General features: G+C 45.9%; 1 protein-coding gene across 6 annotated transcripts in view; it reads left to right on the top strand.

Annotated features, from left to right (window-relative positions):
• Positions 1–18,045, top strand: part of PAX5 (paired box 5) — a 141,688-nt gene that overhangs the window by 95,710 nt on the left and 27,933 nt on the right. For all 6 annotated transcript variants that reach the window (XM_071580929.1, XM_071580927.1, XM_071580928.1 and 3 more), the window contains one exon: positions 1,887–1,988. In XM_071580929.1, the coding sequence (XP_071437030.1) occupies positions 1,887–1,988 (102 nt within the window). The remainder of the gene's footprint in view (positions 1–1,886; positions 1,989–18,045) is intronic.

Genomic DNA, 18,045 nt, shown 5'->3' with positions numbered 1-18,045 from the left:
CATCAGGCTATGTTTGTGAAGCTGACCCTTCTGCTGGCACCTGTCATGTGAAAGGGAGGAGGGAGACAGAAATGCAAAGATTTCTAGTCTTAACTGTATTAATTAAAAGTTATTAGCCATAAGTGCATCAGATCCTTATGTACCCAACACTGTCTGTCTTTTAACTGACAGCACACAGGATGGAAGGGGTTCTGACCTCTGATGTGAAGCTTCACTTCAGCCAGGGAGAAAATTATTAGCAATAAGCACTTTTAGAGAATCAGAGCCTTATGTTCCCCAACACTGTCTATCTTTTAACTGACAGCACACAGGTTGGAAGGGATTCTGACTTCTAATGTGAAGCCACACTTAAGCCAAAAAAGAACTTCGCTCACAACAGCTCCCAAAATAACATTTATTAATACAAATATGTGACAGTTATTGTGGGTTCTGCTTTGCCAGTGATAACGTTCAGCTACAAGATTGTATTTAATTGATAATAAAAGACCCCAAAAGAAACCAGCACAAAACACATTCTACAGAGCCAAACACACTGAACTCAAGTTACAATACAGCAATGTATCTCATTTTCACAACAGACAGAAACCAGCAACAAAAGAACTACTAACTAAAAACACAGCCACCTGAAACATTTATCCAGACACTCTCTCAATAACATAAGACAATAAAATACCTTGCACACCACTCTCTCTGTAACACAAAACAAAAGGGAAGAGCAGAGCTGCTTCTTATCAACATACATGTTGAAAAAAGAAAGAAACTACACCTTGAAAGTGAAGCAAGTTACTATAGAGCAAAACAGAGCTGGTCTTATAAAGTAAGAATAGTAAAAAACAATAACCAATATAAAGTAGCAAAGTGTGAAGCAAGTTACTGTTATTAGTATTAAGGTAGCAAAACACATTTAGTAAAAGAAATGCTTATAAAGTAAGAAAGTGAGAAAGGAAGTAAGTAAAGTTAAGAAAGTAAAGTTAGAAAAAATAGAAAGCACGTGGTCTCCTCACCCCTACATTGTTCCAAGAGGAGCTGCAGCAGTTACCCTCACAGAGACACTGGCATATTTCCCTCTCCTACTGGAGTTTTAATTCCAAACACTTTTTATACCTTTTTTTTTTCTTCCATGTGGTTTGTGTGGCTAAGTCAATCTATTGGGAGGGTGATGGTGATGCCCCGAGGTGAGGTGGGCCCTTGAAGATATCACAAAAGAAGGCCATGCTATGTCTTAACACTCCATCTTTGGTTAATCTTATCAGTGTGAAAGCCCTTTGTCCTCTACTTGGAGCATCTCTCCAGGGGGGCTGAGGCATTTCCCTCAACCCATCAGGCCTTATCAGGGCCATCACCCTACAGCACCACAGCAAGCTGTATTTTAAATTACCTTCCTGTTTTAATGTCTTGTGTTTTGTTTCTGTTTTGGTTTTGGTTTGTTTGGGGTTTTTTTAACTGCTTTAATAAGAGATGTCCTCCATTGTCTTTAGATGGCAAACAGCCTCAACCTGTGCACTGTAATTTTCTAGAGAGTTTTCTGGGAAAGTGTCATTAGACATCAGTGTTATTTCCCATTTCACTGTTTCTGAATTTACAAATCTTAAGCTTTGGAGGAATTTGGGAATAGGGGCAAGCAGCTGGAGTTCAGTTGAGTGCATTAGTCTCCCTAGAGAGTTCTACTTTTCCCCTTCCCTTCTCTCACTTTGTTGAAGCTTTGTGGCAGCTTATAGAGAAAGCAGAACTGTGCCTGCCCTCCCTGCCAGGCTGGAAATCCCATGCTGGTCCTCACAGAATAGTGATGACAAATGCATGGCTGTGTTCGGGGTGCTTGGGGAGATGTAAACCCGTGTCCTCTCGCTGCAATGCTCACATGGTGATTTGTTGGTTTGATTCCTCAGGTCGTGAGCTGGCAAGCACAACCCTCCCAGGATACCCTCCGCATGTCCCTCCTGCTGGACAGGGCAGCTACTCCACTCCAGCGCTGACAGGAATGGTGCCTGGTGAGTCTTCAGAACAGGGAAGGGAAGAAAAAATATAAGGAATGAAAATAGCATTTCAGGAAGGAGACATGTCTCTCTGTAAATGTTCTGTGCTGAGGTGAGCATGAAACAGAAACCAAAGTGCTGAAGGGGAAGGGGAGGTGTGGAGTGTTTCTGAGTGAAGTAGTATCAGGCTCCCCAGCACAGGAAGTCACGCAGTCTGCAGAGTGCCAAAGCAAAGCGTTGGCACTGGGATGATAAAGCAGTTTCCTGCCTCCCTTCTGTGGACCCTGAAGATTGCCCATGTTGGACCATGCCAGGCTCTCCCATATGACTCAGGCTTTGCTCTAACTGTCCTGTTTTCTCCCAATGCACTGTGTTCCTCTGTGCTGCCCCAGAAGTGAGGTCACTGGCCCTAAGGACTGAGTGTGTCCTGATCTCAACATGCCTGTGGGCAAACCCGAGTCCTGGGGACACAGAGTTGTGCCCAGGACACTGAATTTCTGTAATTTCCTTCCCCTTTTGGAACCTTAAGTGAAAAATGCCAGGTGGCCTGAGCTGGCTGGTGGCCACTGCTTGCCTGTGTGGCATCAGGAGCTGAGGTTGTGCAGGTACCTGGGGTGGGCAGAGCAGGGTGTGCAGGTTCGTCACATTGTTGGTGTCACCCTCCAGCATGGTTGGCTGCAGATCTGTGCTCAGTCGAGTATAGTATGCTGACATCTGGGGCTAGCAGCAAGCAATGGTTTGGGCACAACAATGGGAGTACTTGCTCTTTATGTTTTCTGGGTAGTTATCAGCTGTTTGGGAGCAGCTGCCAGGGTGGGATAGCAAAGCTGCAGGACATGGAGCTTGGTGGTGCTCAGCCAGAGGAGTGTGATTCTTTTGATGTAGAGTCATCTAAGCTGATTTTCCCAGGTAATAGATTTTATTTTTAACTACATATAGGCTTCTGTGACCCATTATATTGAATAACTGCACTGTTCCTCTCACTGGTTTCTTTAATAACAACCTTCTGCTCCAGCTAGTGTGAAGGTCAGCTGCAATTCCTGTAGGTTCTCCATCTCATTTAAGTGAGAATTTGCTAACTAGCATTCAAAATGGCTTCTCAATTCTTCTTTGACTCCTGTCCTTTGCAGGACCGGTCTCAGAGCCTTCCTAGGGAAAGCACTGCAGTCCCTGAGGGGCTGACAGTGAGGCAAGTGACAGACCTAGTCTGGTGCCACTGGCAAATCCCCACTTGTTCCAAAATGGCCAAATTGCCATGCTCATTCTTAGGCACATGTTTGTTGTGCCAGCTCTCAGGGATTCATCTCATGACTTGTCTCTGCCTTGTGCTTGTTTTTGGAGCCTTTGCTGGAAATGTCCTTCCTTGATAAGATTTTTAATCATTAGCCATGGATTTGTGCTCAAAATTAAGGAATTGTGTGAGTTTTGTCTTTAGAGACATAAGTGTATACATGATGAGACATAGGTAGTGTTTTATTGGATGCTTATTGCTGATGCCATTGCTTCTGCTGATGTGAGTAAATCTGGCCCTCACCACACTGCAGGTGTTCATCCCACATCTGGTGGTGTCTCCAGCTGACTCTGGGACAGGGCCGACCCTCCTGCTCCCTTGCATTTGCAAGCTGTGTGGATTCAGCTTCATGGTCTGTGTTTATCTCTTCTCCAGTCCCCACAGTGCTCATCCCAACAGAAGCGGTTCTGTCCAGTGCCACTCCCAGGTCTTTCCCTGTCTCACACACAGGAAAGGATGCACACAGAAGCCTGTCTCTGCTGTATCTCCATGCCTTGTTCAAACATGTGCCCTGTGATTTCACATCTCCTTCCTTCCTTTCCTGCAAACCCAGGGGACTTGCATATCGATTTTTACGTGGCTTGTGAATGTCTGCCATGGCAGAGAACGAACTATTAAAATACTTTTCTCTAAAGGAATCAAACAAGAAAACACATGGCTTTGACTTCAGTCCAGAGCTTTGGGAACTGAGAGCTCAAGCATTGCTCAAGGCTTCCAGGAATGTATTCTCTCTGCAGGTCATTGGTCCTGCTCTCTTTTGCCTTTTGGTGTCTGTCACCTGCTAGAGGTGGCTGGAGGGAAGCTCTCCCAGCACTCCACAGCACTCTGATGTCACAGGGCACAAGTGAAATGGCATGATGAGGACAGACGGACAGATAAGTGGTTAAACAACAACTGGCTGGGTGGTGTTGGAGATGTTGGCTAATGTCACACTCCAGCTGGGTGCTGGTACCAGGCATGGAACTGCCTGGCCAGGGATCTGCGTGGGTTAGCACCTTCATCCAAATCCAGGAAAGAGCACCATTTTTGAGGTGTTTAGGTGATGTCAAATGGTGTGGTGCCACCAGTAGGCTCCAGAGCATGGTGCTAACATGGAAGCACTAAGGCAGACTGGGGAGGAGTGTGAAACCTAAGCAAGGACAAACAAATAAATCCTGCACTGAGGAAAGCAGCACTTTGTAATAAAAAGGACTGAGGATTGTTTGGCTTCTGGAGGGACTCCAGGGATGTGACAAACTGAGAGCTGAGCATCAGTTTGCTGTGTGCACTGAGGGTGCATACAACCAGCAGCATTCTGGACAGGAGCTGGAGGCAAGGAGTTACTCCCTTCACTTGGAACTTGTGGACTCACACTGGGAATAGTGGTGTTTTGGGCTGCCCAGCACTAAGAGCCAATGGGCCCATGACAAAACAAGCAAAAGTCAAACTGAGTATGAGAAAAATCTCCAAACTTTTCCCTCAAGTGGTCACTCAGAGAGGCTGTGCAGTCTCTATTCTTGAGACTTTTCAAGGCAAGCCTGGATGAAGCCCTGACCATTCTGGCCTGGTCTTATTGCTGATCTTGATGTGAGAAGGGTCTTGAGACACTTGAAGACCCTTCCATCCTGAAATGCTCTTGTCTTTCCATGACTCAAAGTTTTGATCAAGACGCTACTGGAAATGTACTGCAGAAATTTGTATGCTTCTGCCTGATGATGTGATCAGAGTTGGAGTCAATAAGCTGTTAAGAGGGAGAGAACAGGTTCATCTCTTGAAAAGGAGTGATGCCAACAGCCCATGTGGATGAGACAGCTTTGCTCTACACCCCAGTTGCCATTAAATGACAGAGCCATGAATCCCCCTTTGAGGGTGAAGGGAGCCCTATGGACAGCTTCCCTGCCACAGAGAAGGTCCTAATTTTGGCACAGTGCTCCAGGAGAAATCACAATCCACATTCCTCCCCCAACTTATGACCACGGTCTCACCCTGCAGCAGCAGCAGTGTAACCTGCTTCCAGACCCTGGCTTGGCATCCAATCTGCCTTGTATGGAATGTGTTATGGGAAGCCACAGGGTCCCAGGAACCGCCACTGGCCTTGCCTGGAACAGAGAATGCAGCAGCTTGCACAGAATGAACACTTCGTTTTAACCCTCATTGTCTGGTGGCAGATGCCTTGAAACATGAGAGTTAATATAAACTTGTAAATGTTCATTTTGTCTAGTGCAGCTCTCTGTATATTCTCATTATCTGTTTAGAGCTTTAATCCACTGTTGATTCCTGCTAGATTCGTGGCCATCTTAGGGCACAGGATCCCACAGGTTAATGAGACACTCTATGCAGAAATTATCCCCAACAATTTGATACTGTTTTTACTATTTGCTCAGACGATTACTCTGACCCTAATGTGCTGTCACTTTGGAAATATGGAGCAGTGTTTTCTACACAGCCTTTCCTTTGTCTCTGGGAAAGAGAAGGCAGGAGCAAAGTGCATCTTCTCTGCCTGGTCCTGTACTTGCAGCCTTGAGTCTGGTGCCACCCAGCTGAGCTTAGTCTGTTCCACAGAGGTAGTCTTGGGACTGTTTACCTCTTCAGAGGGAGATGGTGCTATCTTCTGCTTATGGCTGCTGCTCCCTCTGTTTCTTTTACTGCCTCACATTTGGCTTTGGGAGCACAGCAGCAGCTGGCTGGGAGTGCACCTGGGAAATGCAATACTGGCAGGGATTTTACTCTCTGGCCTATGTGAATGACCTAGAGCCCTTTCCTGAGATGAAATGTTTGAAAATGGCAGCTGCTGGACAGGCCACTGGCTGGTCATGAGAGAAATATGCTTTAGCATATTTCCCTCACCTCTGGGAGGCTGGACATTCTCTCCAGCTCTACTCCTCCTCCCGGGCTCTGGGGCTGGCATGGTGACAGACACCAGTGCTGCCTGTCTGTGTTTTTTTCTTGGTGCTCTGTTGTTTCACACACAACCAACCTGTTTCCAGCACTGGGTCAGGCCTGCCTTCGCAGATCACTACTTGTGTCTATGGATCTGCTTCCAAGAGGTATCTGAAGACCAGTGTCCTCCCATGTGTGGGGCAGATGGTGGCCATCAGCAAGGGGCCAGATGGGAAGACAGGAGGAATGGTGCTGGAGCTCCAGCATGTATGACTGCTCCGAGGACCCTATCCCAGGACCTGTGTCCCTTTTGAGTACTGGTGAGAGTGGGGAAGAGTGGCTTTCATCAGTTTCATTGCTGAGACGGGGCTTGGACAAACTATGACTGTCCGGTTTCAGCATGTGTGTGCCCTTGCCATCATGCTCATAATGATGCAGCTGAGCTGGACAAAAGTCATATGCAAGCAGCCATAATAATTCATTGAAATACTTATTCCAGTTCTTACGTTAGAAGTTCTGGGACAGCAGACCTTGCTGCCCTTCTGTTTCTGTTCTACCATTCCCTCATCCCTTCTCCAGGGTTGAAACCCCCACTCTGCCACCGCTTCTCCCCTCCCTGGGGCTGCCGCTCACCCCATCCCCTCCTCTCCTGGTGTGCCCTGCATGGCTGGTGACAGGAAAGGGTAGACTGTCCGGAATAGTGATGCTGAAAATATAGTCATTAATGGGACTCTCGAAACCCAGATGTCCTTTCTGAGCACCAGTAATTTGTTTTTAATGAAAAACCATGCAGTGACCCCGAACAAATGAATTTCCTTTATAAGAAGTCTATGTGCAATTACCCGACTAAAGGGACCTGAAAACAGTGACATTCAAAACCTGACTTCAAAGAAAAGACATAAAAACTAGCAATGCTGTCATTGGTAATCTTTTATCTAGGACAAGATGCTCATTCTAATGTGCGAAAGGGAAGGAGACGATGTTGTGAAACAAAACACATGATTTTCAAACATGTTTTTTGATTGTGGCTGGCAGGTATTGATATGGATGAACAATGAGGTTGTGTGACCTCTTCTTGTTGGGGTTGTTTCTTACACCTGAGCCTGCAAGGGATAGCACCCTCTCTCAGCCCACAGGCACCCAGTCTGGAGCAAGGCATGCAAGGCATGCAGAATGCAGCCTTGTGTTGTGGAGTGGTCAGGAGGCAGCTGTTTGGACGTGGGACTACCTGGATCTTGTCTGTGGGTATTGGTGGGATTTGGTCCCCCCGACATGCTCAAGACTTTATTTATAGTTATTTTCATGTGTTTGCATATTTTTGTTCTGGCTCTACCTTTTCCAAAGTTTTGTGATAATGTGTCGTAATCTCCTGAGGTATGGCAGTAAATATTTAGGAGGTAACAGACAAGCAGTTGCGAGATAAAATGCCTGAAGCCACGGGTAGAAAAAGCAAATTGCAGTATGTGAGGTGTCAGAAGGCACTGTTGAACCAGGTTCTCCTCTTATATACAGCAAATGCTGGAACTGCTTTGTTATTTGACGGCCACACTGTTGCAGCCAGTCAATGTGAAAGGGGACTGAGGCTCTTTAAGCTAGAAGGACCTAAAGCAAATGAGGAACAAACCTTAAAAATTCTTTGGTGCAGCAGAAAATTTGCAAGTTACCTCCTCAGAGCTTGGAGGTTACTCCTGAGTCTGTTTGCCATCTGCTCCATCTGCTTCATGCTGCTGTTGTGTTGGGGATAGGTATCGCTGACTGGGTTATAGGCACGTGTGTTGGTACTGCCACTTTTGGCAGCTCAAGTAGATCAAACCCAAACATTCTTCGCTGCACCCCAAAACCACCTTCACCCTCTGCAGATATACAGAAAAGCACCCAAAGGTTCACCACCGCTGCCATTAGTGCTGCTACTGTAGGACAGAAGTGCTGACATGTGGCCTGCTCTGGTTAAGCAAATTTTCTCTGTTTTTCCCCGAGTCTGAGGCTACCCCACCCTTCAGTAATCTTGCAAGACAAATCCCGGAGAAGGTTCATTACATATGATGGAGCATGTGATGTGCCATCACAAATTTCTTGGGGCAATTCCAGATTGCAAATCAGCTAACAAATGATTCCCTTAATTAATAACAAAGCAGTTAAGTAAATGGTAGGCATTTATCCCTGCTTGTGTACATTTTGAATGAGGGTTTGCCAGCATCTTGGAAGCCTGAAGAAATGTTTTGGTTTTCGTCTCTTAGGAATGTAGTTACTGTGCTTGCACAGAACATAGATAAAATTTACATTGTTTTCAATATGACGTTGTCAGATACTATTTAATTGAATTGATTTAGAAATTATCCTGGACAGGGCAAGAAAGTGCAATGCTGGAAAGCCAACAGCCTTTGGATCTGCTGATCCACCTTCCCCTTGCAGAACTGATCATCACCTGGGATCAGTTAAGCTCTCCACTGTTCACCCCATTTGATGATGTGGTTCCCAGTATCCCATGTATGCAAAGCCAGACTGCTCTGCCGGTTCCCTCTGTTCTGTCCGTAATTTCTGCCTCCTGTCGAGGTAAGACATTCTGCATATCTAAACATAAGCAAGCAAGGCATAGTGTGTATAAACAAAGGGGTCTGTATTTAGGAATGAGGAGGAGGAGGAGAGAAAACATATTGTATTGCTCCACTCTTTGGAAATTTCTATGCATTTGTAATAACAAAATTACCATAATTTGCTCGTTAACGCAGCTAGATCAGTCAAGCATTGTTCCAAACATGCAGAGGCTGCCTCTCGCTCTAGGTCTGCCAGTGAGTTAAGCACGGTGGAAATTAGCATGCAAATAGCTCTAATTCGGCCGAGCTGTCAGATCCGCATTCAGCCGCTTGTTCCCTTTGAAATCCCTGACAGAAGCGGCTCAGGCAAGTCCACCCTCCAGTAGATCCAGCCAGAAGAGGTACCGAGGGGGCACCTCCTGAGTGACAGTTTGGCTACCTTCAGTCAAATCCATCCATCGTGTCAGTGGCAGCGGCGGCAACGGGGGCTATAGGGTGGGGGGTGGCTGCTAGCCAGACCTCCGTGCTGACACTGTCCCGTCCTCACGCCGGAATGCTGCCAGGCTTTGGGGCTCCAGCAGCTGAATGATGCTGCCCTTGAAACAGAGGAGTGCTCTGTTCAGATACCAATGTGGAAGTTAGCTGCTGTTTGGGTCAGAGTGTGGTAATGTTGGAGATACAACCACGGCAAGCCAGGAGTGATGGTTAGGAAGCTCGTGGAACATCACTGCAGAGGATGATGCTTTGAGCAGAGCTGGGATGCTGCCAGGCACCGTGGCTGCCCATGGCCTGTGTGGATGGAGGATAGGGAGGGAGACACCAAACTGATGGCATAGGGCTCTGTGCTGCATTCCCAGAAGGGAACTATGGGACCATACCAGCTTCGAGGTACCCACAGGGATATCCTGGTGGCAGCTGAGAACAGAGGCTATTCTCTGTTAATGATCCTTCAGTGTTATGGATCTGATGGGCTCCCCACCTTTAAGCAATACTTGTCATTATGAAAGCAACAGTGACAATTTAAAAAGCCTTTTCTTGCTTGGAGTTATTTTTTGCTTTGTTTTGTTTGGGGGGTTTTTGTGGGTTTTTTTTGTTTTGTTTCTGTGGGGTTTTTTGTTTTTATTTGGTTCGTTGCTTGGTTCGTTACTTGGCTGTTTTTTGCTTTTTGTGTTATTCTGTTTTTTTAATTTGGGGTGATGTGGAGTTATGTTACTAAACATTTTTCTGCCCTCTGCAAGACAGTGGTTTTGAGACTTGTCCTGCTGGAGCTACAAAAAGTCCTCCAAAATACCCAGAGCCAAAAATTTAAAGATGATGTGCTTGTAGATGACATGTTAAAATCTCACTGCTTGCATTTGCTGTGTAGAACTTGACATATGGGTCTGATTAGTAGAGTTTGCTCTACACAGGGTCAGTTTACACCTACCCAGGTAGCTTCCAGGGTCTCCTCTGGGCACTGAGGACACTCCTCCTGCATGCAGGAGGTGCAGGGACACTGACATCTTCCTCTGTAGGAGCAGTTTTACAGAGGATTTCCTAACAGATCAATGTTCTCTCAGCTCTCAAAGCCAGCAGTGACAGCAGCCTCCTGGGGGGATACAACCCCAATAAAGGAACTTGGTATCCAGCCAGGATGTGGCATGCGAGGGGTGAGGCACACTGCTGTGTCCTCTGACCTCCCCAAGTCCATTCCTTTTTGCTAGGTATGTGTCATTATGGACAGCTGTCATTTGGCAGAAGCACAACAAGGAAAAGTGGGAAAAGCTAACTGTAATTAGAAAGGCAGGTGGTCTAAATTAGTTCTGATTTTGGAAAGTTGTGGGTTGGCTATGATGCTTTAAACATCTGTAAAAAAGACTCCAAGCCAAATTTTTAGTAGGAGATAAGATAAAGGGTAGTTGCTTTAATGAGCACCTAGGCTTGTCCAGGAATACATCAATGGACGTGTGGGCAAGCTTTAATTTCCATAGGTTTTATAATATGATCCATCCAATCACACATTTCCAGTTCCACCTCTGTCCTGCCCCAGTCCCACCCCCCTAGGAATTGGGGCTAGGGTCAATGCAACCTCTTCTTCATCAGTCTCCTCTTCTTCAACATACAAAGGGCTCTTGGAGGGTTTTCAGTGTTCTGGGTCACTCTGCCCCATGTTTATGTCTTCTTCTGAAACCCTTCAATCTTGTACCTTGAAACAGAGACTAAACAGCTAAAGAATTTTACCTCCCTGTTCTGGGACAGGGGATAGTGATAGAAAGACATTAAACTTAAGCTGCTAGAAATATTAACCCACTAAAAATCTACTTTGCTACATCTACTGTGTTCCTAAAATCTATAAAATGTGAAAATCAAAAAATCAAAAATCCTTCCTGCATCAGGTTAGTGAAGCAGAGCTATGAGGGTGGTGAGGCACTGCCATAGGTTGCCCAGAGAAGTTGTGGTGACCCCATCACTGACTGTGTCTCAAACCAGGCTGGACGCGGCTGGTGTACTGGAAGGTCTCCCTGCTCATGGAGGTTGGGTCCATGGGAACTTTAACCTTCCATCCAATCCAAACCATTCTGTGATTCTATGATTCAGCTGACCAGTGTCCTGAACCACACACGCGCGCTGTGCCCCTGAGAGTGTAAGGTGCAATTAGAGTTGACATGGATCATCATGTACTTGCATTGCTGAATCCAACCCACTTGCACATGGTGAGGTTTCTTAGACCAGAGAAACAGCCATGTACCCAATTTACCTATAATTTCTGAGTGTTCATTTATTCATGCTGTGTCTCCTTGTGTTGTGTCAGCACTCAGAGTGTAAAAGAATTGGAGACTACAAAAGCATTGCTGTTGAGAACAGCAAGCTGGGCCTTTGAAGTGCCCAGCATCTGTCAGGCTGCCAGCAGTGGTTGAGACACTGGGGCACCTAATGTGTGAGGTGAGTGTGTGAGCCAAACCTAGCCACCAGAATTAATTAGGCAGTTTCCTGAAAAACGTGTTTCACAATGAACAAATGCTGAGATCCCCAGAGTAAGCAGAGTCGAAAGCATTTCATGGCCTGCTGTGTCTATGAGCAGGAGTGTGACATGGCTGCTGTTTCCTGGCCACATCACGCCTTGCCACGCCAGGGTGGCAGCCAGTAACAGTGATGGGAGAGCAAAGTCTGTTGTGTTCCCATCAGATCTGATCTTGACAGCTCAACTGCCCGGTGCTTCCTTGTGTGGTGGGGGATGGGAGGATGTGGTTTCTTTCTTCCCAGGCATTATACACCCTGGCTAGCCCACTTCTCACTGAGAGCCCTGTGGTGTGGGGCCTTCTCATGTGTCATTCCCATCCTGAGCTTCTGCATACACTGAGAGATGTGCCTGGTTCTGGGAGACAAGGGTTCCATGTTGGCCCAGCTTTGAGCACTTTCCAAGTTGTCCTGCAATGAGCTGGATGTCTCCTGCTTCTAGCATATTTGTGGCCAAGGGAAAGCTGGAGATTAAGTGCTGCAACTAGACACCTCACACACTCCACCACACTCATGTCCACACTCCCTCTGTTATGGCAGGTGCAATGTAGTGTGATCAGTGCAAAAGAAACAAAATGGAGTAACAGAAAGAACCCCAAATTTAGTCAGAACTTTTAGTCAAATGACATGTCATAGTAAAAATGAAAGTAGGCACTCCAAGGACTACTGCTTTTTCACAGCAGAACTTTCCTCTGAAGACACACTTTAAAGCAGAGGCTGTCCAGCTGTAGGAGGCAGCATTGGAAAACTCTTGTGTGTTCAGCTGTGTAGGGAAGGTGTGAACACTTAGACAGAGTGATGCAGGTGCTAAGACTCCGAGGATGTGTCTGCTGCTCATGGACTGCATGGCTGGGCCAGGAGAAGAGGGACAGCTTGCATGAGGAACTGAGAAGCCTCCAGAAAGAAGGTTGTGTTTGCTTATTTCTAGCAGCAAATATGTCACTGGAGCACTTCAACTAAGAATAGGTCATCCGCGTCTCCTGTGACCACAGTAAGTTTGCGATTTGGCTCTGCACTGACTTCAGATTAAGCTGGGAAATTTAAAATTCATGTCCTTAAATTCTACATAAGAAGAATAATAGCAGCACTTTTGTCCTGATTTGATACCTGTCCAGCAGCAGATGCATTAAGTCCTGTCAGTCTTGGGTTTTGCTCCACAAATGCTTTGTCACAGATTGACGGACGAGTACATGTATTTTACTGCTATGGAGAGTTGTGCATGGACTGTGTGGTGGGACAACCAGTGCCCAGGGGAGAGAAGGTTTACTTGATGTTTATTTGTCAGTGAAAAGCGTGGGCACAGGGTATTGGTGCTGCCCCATCTTTTTATCCTACCAGGCTTCTTCAGCATGAAGGAACTGCCTCAGCCCAGGCTATCTTGTCTTTGATTCTTGCACATTTACTGAAGTCAGGAAGCATAATATCAGAGAGTTGGTGAGAAGCCTGTCCTGTGGAGTTCTGCACTGGGCTTTTGGAAGCTATGAGTCCCCTGGGACATGTGCCACAACAGCCACAGTGTCCACAAGTATCAGCTTGCTATGCGTAACCTCTTCCCCACCTGTGTCTTCTGTTCCTTGGCAAAATTTTTGACTGATTCAGCTGAATCAAGGCAGGCTAGCATCTGCAGACATTCCTTGGAAATGGCTTTGGGTACAAAGTGTTTGTCAGCAGAGAGGCCATTGTGCCAGAGGACTGAGCTGCCACACTCCCAGAAACTGACCTGAGGTCAGCTGGCATGTTTTCACTCTGCATTTAAAGAATGACTGTAATGTGGATGTGGTGTGAAACCAAAGTAGTGTTGAGAAAATCAATTAAGAAATTATCTTTCTGTTGTCACTTAGGCATTCATTTGCATTGGTTTTGGTGTCAGAAGGTAAAACTGACATCACTGCTGGGGACTGGTCTCTGTATTTCAGTTTGTAAAAGCTACCCACAGTGGCAGAGAGTGGAAAGCTGAGCCTGCTGGTCTGCTAAAGCCCCAGTCCAGGGGTAGATGAAGCCTGCAATCCAGCTGAAAACCTGGTCTTGCAGGCAGAAGGGCTGAGATGCTGAGATTTTGTGTGGCTCAGCTGGCGGAGCTCATCCACGCAGGGGATTTACACAAGCATGAGAGACCTTTCCATCCACTGAAGGTGTGCCAGCACAGCAGAAAGGGCAGGGCCCAGGCCTCACCTGGTGCCACTGGAGTTGCTATCCCAGTCCCTGCTGAGCCATGGCCAGCCAATGGTGGTGTCTGTCATGGTCACAAGGGACTGTGGTACCGGTGGATGCCTGAGAATATGCTGGTGTAGGAGTATACTCTGTCAGCCATGCAGACTCTTTCCTGCTCTTGTTCACATACCTGCATTTGCATAGAATTGAAGACAGCCTTCATATTAGCAGGAACATATATTTATCAAGCTACCAAGATGCTTAATTTCCACACTTTACAATTTCCACACTCCATGTTATTATGGCTTGTAACATTTTAACTACTTCTGCTACTAGATAAATTACTTGTGTAATTCCTGGAAGTTACATCACATTACAGTATCATTATGAAGGCTGAATTATAGAAAAGGCTCAAGTCAGGATGGAGCAAGGAGTGGAATGATTTAATCTGAACCAAGCCCAATATTTCTGTTGCATAGTTTGGAGAATTTCATCCCACGAGATACTTCTTGGGGCTTTTTACACCAATTTGAGATGAAACTATATTGATTTTTTTTTGAGACTGTTGTTTTCCTTTTCATTCCATCTACACTATCAAGCTCATCAGTCTGGATCAAAGAAGGTGAAGTGGTGCCTGCCCTGGCATGCCATGGGGCTGCACATGTGCAGGTCTGGAGAGCCTGGACAGACATGGAGAGACATCCTGCATGACTGCATTCCCTGTGCTTCTTGTCAACTCTATGATTTTGTCCATCCTGTGTCACATGTCTATCCTGTGCTGCTCATCCACCACAGGTCCCTTGTCTGCTCTGTGACTCTCATCTACCCTGTCCCCTTGTCCTCTCCATGCCCCTCACCCACTTTGTACTGCTCACCTGTAGTGGGCATGGGGTGTGTTGGGGCTTTGCAAGGGTTGCAGCAACCTCACAAACCAGGCCCGGAGAGAGACAGTCTGGGGTGAGCAGCTGCAGCAACCGGACAGAGTGACAGCATGTCTCTGACCCTACATCTGGCAGCACCCGTGTTGAGGGTCTGTGCATGGCAAGAGTATCTCACTGATCTTGGGGGCAGTGCAGTTTCTCAGTGGATCTGCCCTGGGTCCCAAGATCCTGCATGTTGGTGGCTGATGGAGAGGGCAGAGAGCGCTGCAGGGGCAGCTGGGAGAGGGAAAGGGCAAACTCCTCATTGTCATTAATTGCAACGCCACCTTCTGTGTAGATGAGTTGAGCAGTTGTGCTCCAGGGACAGAGAGATAAATCTCTCCTAATGCACTTCCAATATGGTTGCTCTGTGGCACCACCTACCTTTGTTGTATTAAAGTTAAATACCTTTGTGTACAAAAGTTTAAAGTGCATAGCTAAAACCTATGTGCTTGCAGTAATTGCGGATGTAAATCTTTTTGTCATCCTGCAAAGACTAGGTGAGATATTTCATAAATATGTCAGAAGCAGCATTAAAATTTTATGGCAGGCAGCACGGGTCGAGAATACTACAGTGACTTCTCAGCAAGGTACATCCACCTTAACCCACAACTCATTAGTCATTGATGAGATTTTGTGCCTTGTAGCTTCTTGGAAATGAGGTAGTGTTAAAAAAATCTGCATGTTACTGTTTTCTTAAAATATGACAGCTTATTCAGAACTGCTAAAATAATACATCTTTGAGCAGGTCCTAGCTATTGTAAAGGTAAAATAAGGGGAAAAGAGTGGCCAATCTGTGTGATCATAAAATTATATAAAATCTTCATTAGAAGTTAATTGGCAGTCTTGACAGGGCTGGGAACTTCAGAGAGATGCTCTCTGAATGTGACCAAGTGCTTTCCAAGCACAACTGCTTATAAACTAGTCCTTGACTGATGTGAAGGAATAATTAGCCAATGTAGAAGCTAATTTCATTTTGAAATCATGTGTGTGCAAATTCGGGTGATGGCTGAACCTCGGCTGTTCATTAAGAGTTAATCAATGACTGCACAACATGACAAACATGGACTGGCTTTTGGTGCTTTTGGTGATTGTGAGTGTATGAGGGGTCATAGATGATTATAAGGTACCTATTGTTCCTCTTGCAGTGGATTTGCCAGACGATTTACAAGCCTACATGTGTAAGGAGCTTGCACGGACCTATGTGTCTGTGTTGGCATGTCTCTCTCAGTGTATGTCTGTCCCTGTGTGTGGGGTGTGCTTCTGCACATGCACCTTTGGTGCTTCTGTGATTTATTTGCTGCTGATGCTGCAGTCCCTGACATCCCAGGAAAAGACGACTCAGTCCCTTTGCCAGCAGTTCCATATGCAATACCTTGCTAGCTAAGGGAGCAGACCCTGGGTTTTGACCCCAGCATCACATTGGTATCCGGGTGAGTTGCTGTGAAGGTGTCTGTAGGTAACTGAACAAGAAGTGTACAGTTTTATATGCTTTTATACACACACACACACACACACACACACACACACACACACACACACACACACACATATACATAAATGTAACTTCTTGGAAAAAAAACCCCAAGGATTGTTCCTCCTGCTTTTAGGAGAGAAAGGAGCAAAAGGTCTTTCCCTGTTTGCTCAGGTTTGTTTGAGGATGGTGTTGCAGGTGCAGGTGTTTACTCAGAGTGTTGCCTGCACCATTGGCCCTGGTAATTAATGGTCACTGCTACATTTTCTTGCTCTTGCAATGGGCAGAATGCTGTCTTATTAAGCATACAGGATTAGTGGCACTACCTAGGATCCTAGGAGTGCCAGTGTCTCAGGGTTGGTCTGACAGTTGCAGCATATTGCAGCTCCAGGGGCTATGTCTTGGTTAGAAGTGGATGAAAGTTTTGGCACAGTTCTGCCATGTTGTGTTTAAACAGTTTGGATAGAGAGCTTAGTGCTCTAAGAATTCACTGTCCGGCTTTTTCTTTTCATTTGAGATCAATAAGTGAACATTTTGTTTTATGTAAGGAAAGTTTTCCTTTGAAATCCTTGGTGAGACCTGATCTTTTGCTGAAAACTATTACTTTCAATTCCATCCTCAAAAAAAAAAAGAAAAGAAAAAAAAAAAGGAAAAAAGGAAGAGTGAGATATTAATTGTATGCAAACCATTTCCCCTTTTCCATTTATTAGTGCTTTACTCAATTGTTTTCTTTCAGAATAGATAGGTTGCTGGCTACAATACCAGGTAAGTGCACTTCCTGTGACTGAGAGGGGCTTCCCATTTTGATGGGAAGATCTCAGGTGTCTTGAAAAGCAGCTTCTCTTTTTTGAAACTGCTCATTGAAGAGGTTTTACAAAATGGCTTTTTTGAGTCCCCTTGGGAAATATTTCTTCTCTATTAAAGGTTCTTCCCAGCACAACCCGTGCCAGCCCCAGCACCATGTGAGCTCAGGGAGCTGCTGTCATACATCACTGTACTCAAAACAAGGCTGTGTCTCACTGAGGTGGGGGTGGCGTGTGCATTGCTTGCAGGAGTGGGCACAAGGGAGACATCAACACCTGAAATGGTTGCATGGCCCTCCCAGGCTGCTGGACCCTTCCAGGAGGATCTGGTTGTGGTATCCATTACCACATGTTGGACCTGTCATTCAGCTTGGCACAATTTCTGGTAGTCCAGTCTTTAGAAAATTCCCCCAGTCTACCTTTCCAAGACTGGTCTAGGAATCCCACAGGCTTGTCCTGGGTTTTAGTTGGTTAGCACCCTGACTGTCTTCATTGAGACAAATTGGGTAGATCATGGCAGGCTTCTGCTATATACAGTGTATTTTTCTGCTCAGCTTCTTCCCAGGGGGTATGTTGTTTCTGAAATACATGCTTCATTGCAGTAGGGTTGTAGTTCGGTAATTTGTCCATTTTTTTTCATTTCTATTTTTTGCAGCATGTAGACTGCTTGGTCTGAAGCAGATAGTTTAACAGCCAAGTGTGCTTGGTCTGCAGAGCCGAAGGCAGAGTGATCCATTTTCTTCTTACTGTGGGATTTCTGGACAAAGAATAGGCAAGGGACCAGGAGGAGACCCTGGCAGAAGACTGGTGGTTACCCCATGGCATGCCCTGGGTTGCTAGTCCCCCAGGCTAAATGCAGCTGGTATCTACAGATTAGAGCAGTGTATATGACTGATCCCGCTGTTTGTTAATGAATGTTGAAAGTGGAAGACAGTCCAAGATTCAAACAAAAAAAAAATACTTTGAATTTTTCTTCAAAGGTACAGTTTGTTTTGAGCTCACATTTTTTGATATGTTTTCTGGTTTTTTAGCCTCACCGCGCT

Source organism: Pithys albifrons, chromosome Z (genome assembly GCF_047495875.1).
Source record: "Pithys albifrons albifrons isolate INPA30051 chromosome Z, PitAlb_v1, whole genome shotgun sequence".
Classification (NCBI taxonomy): domain Eukaryota; kingdom Metazoa; phylum Chordata; class Aves; order Passeriformes; family Thamnophilidae; genus Pithys; species Pithys albifrons.
The sequence above is the reverse complement of the archived record's forward strand: the minus strand, read 5'-3'. Positions and strand labels throughout refer to the sequence as shown.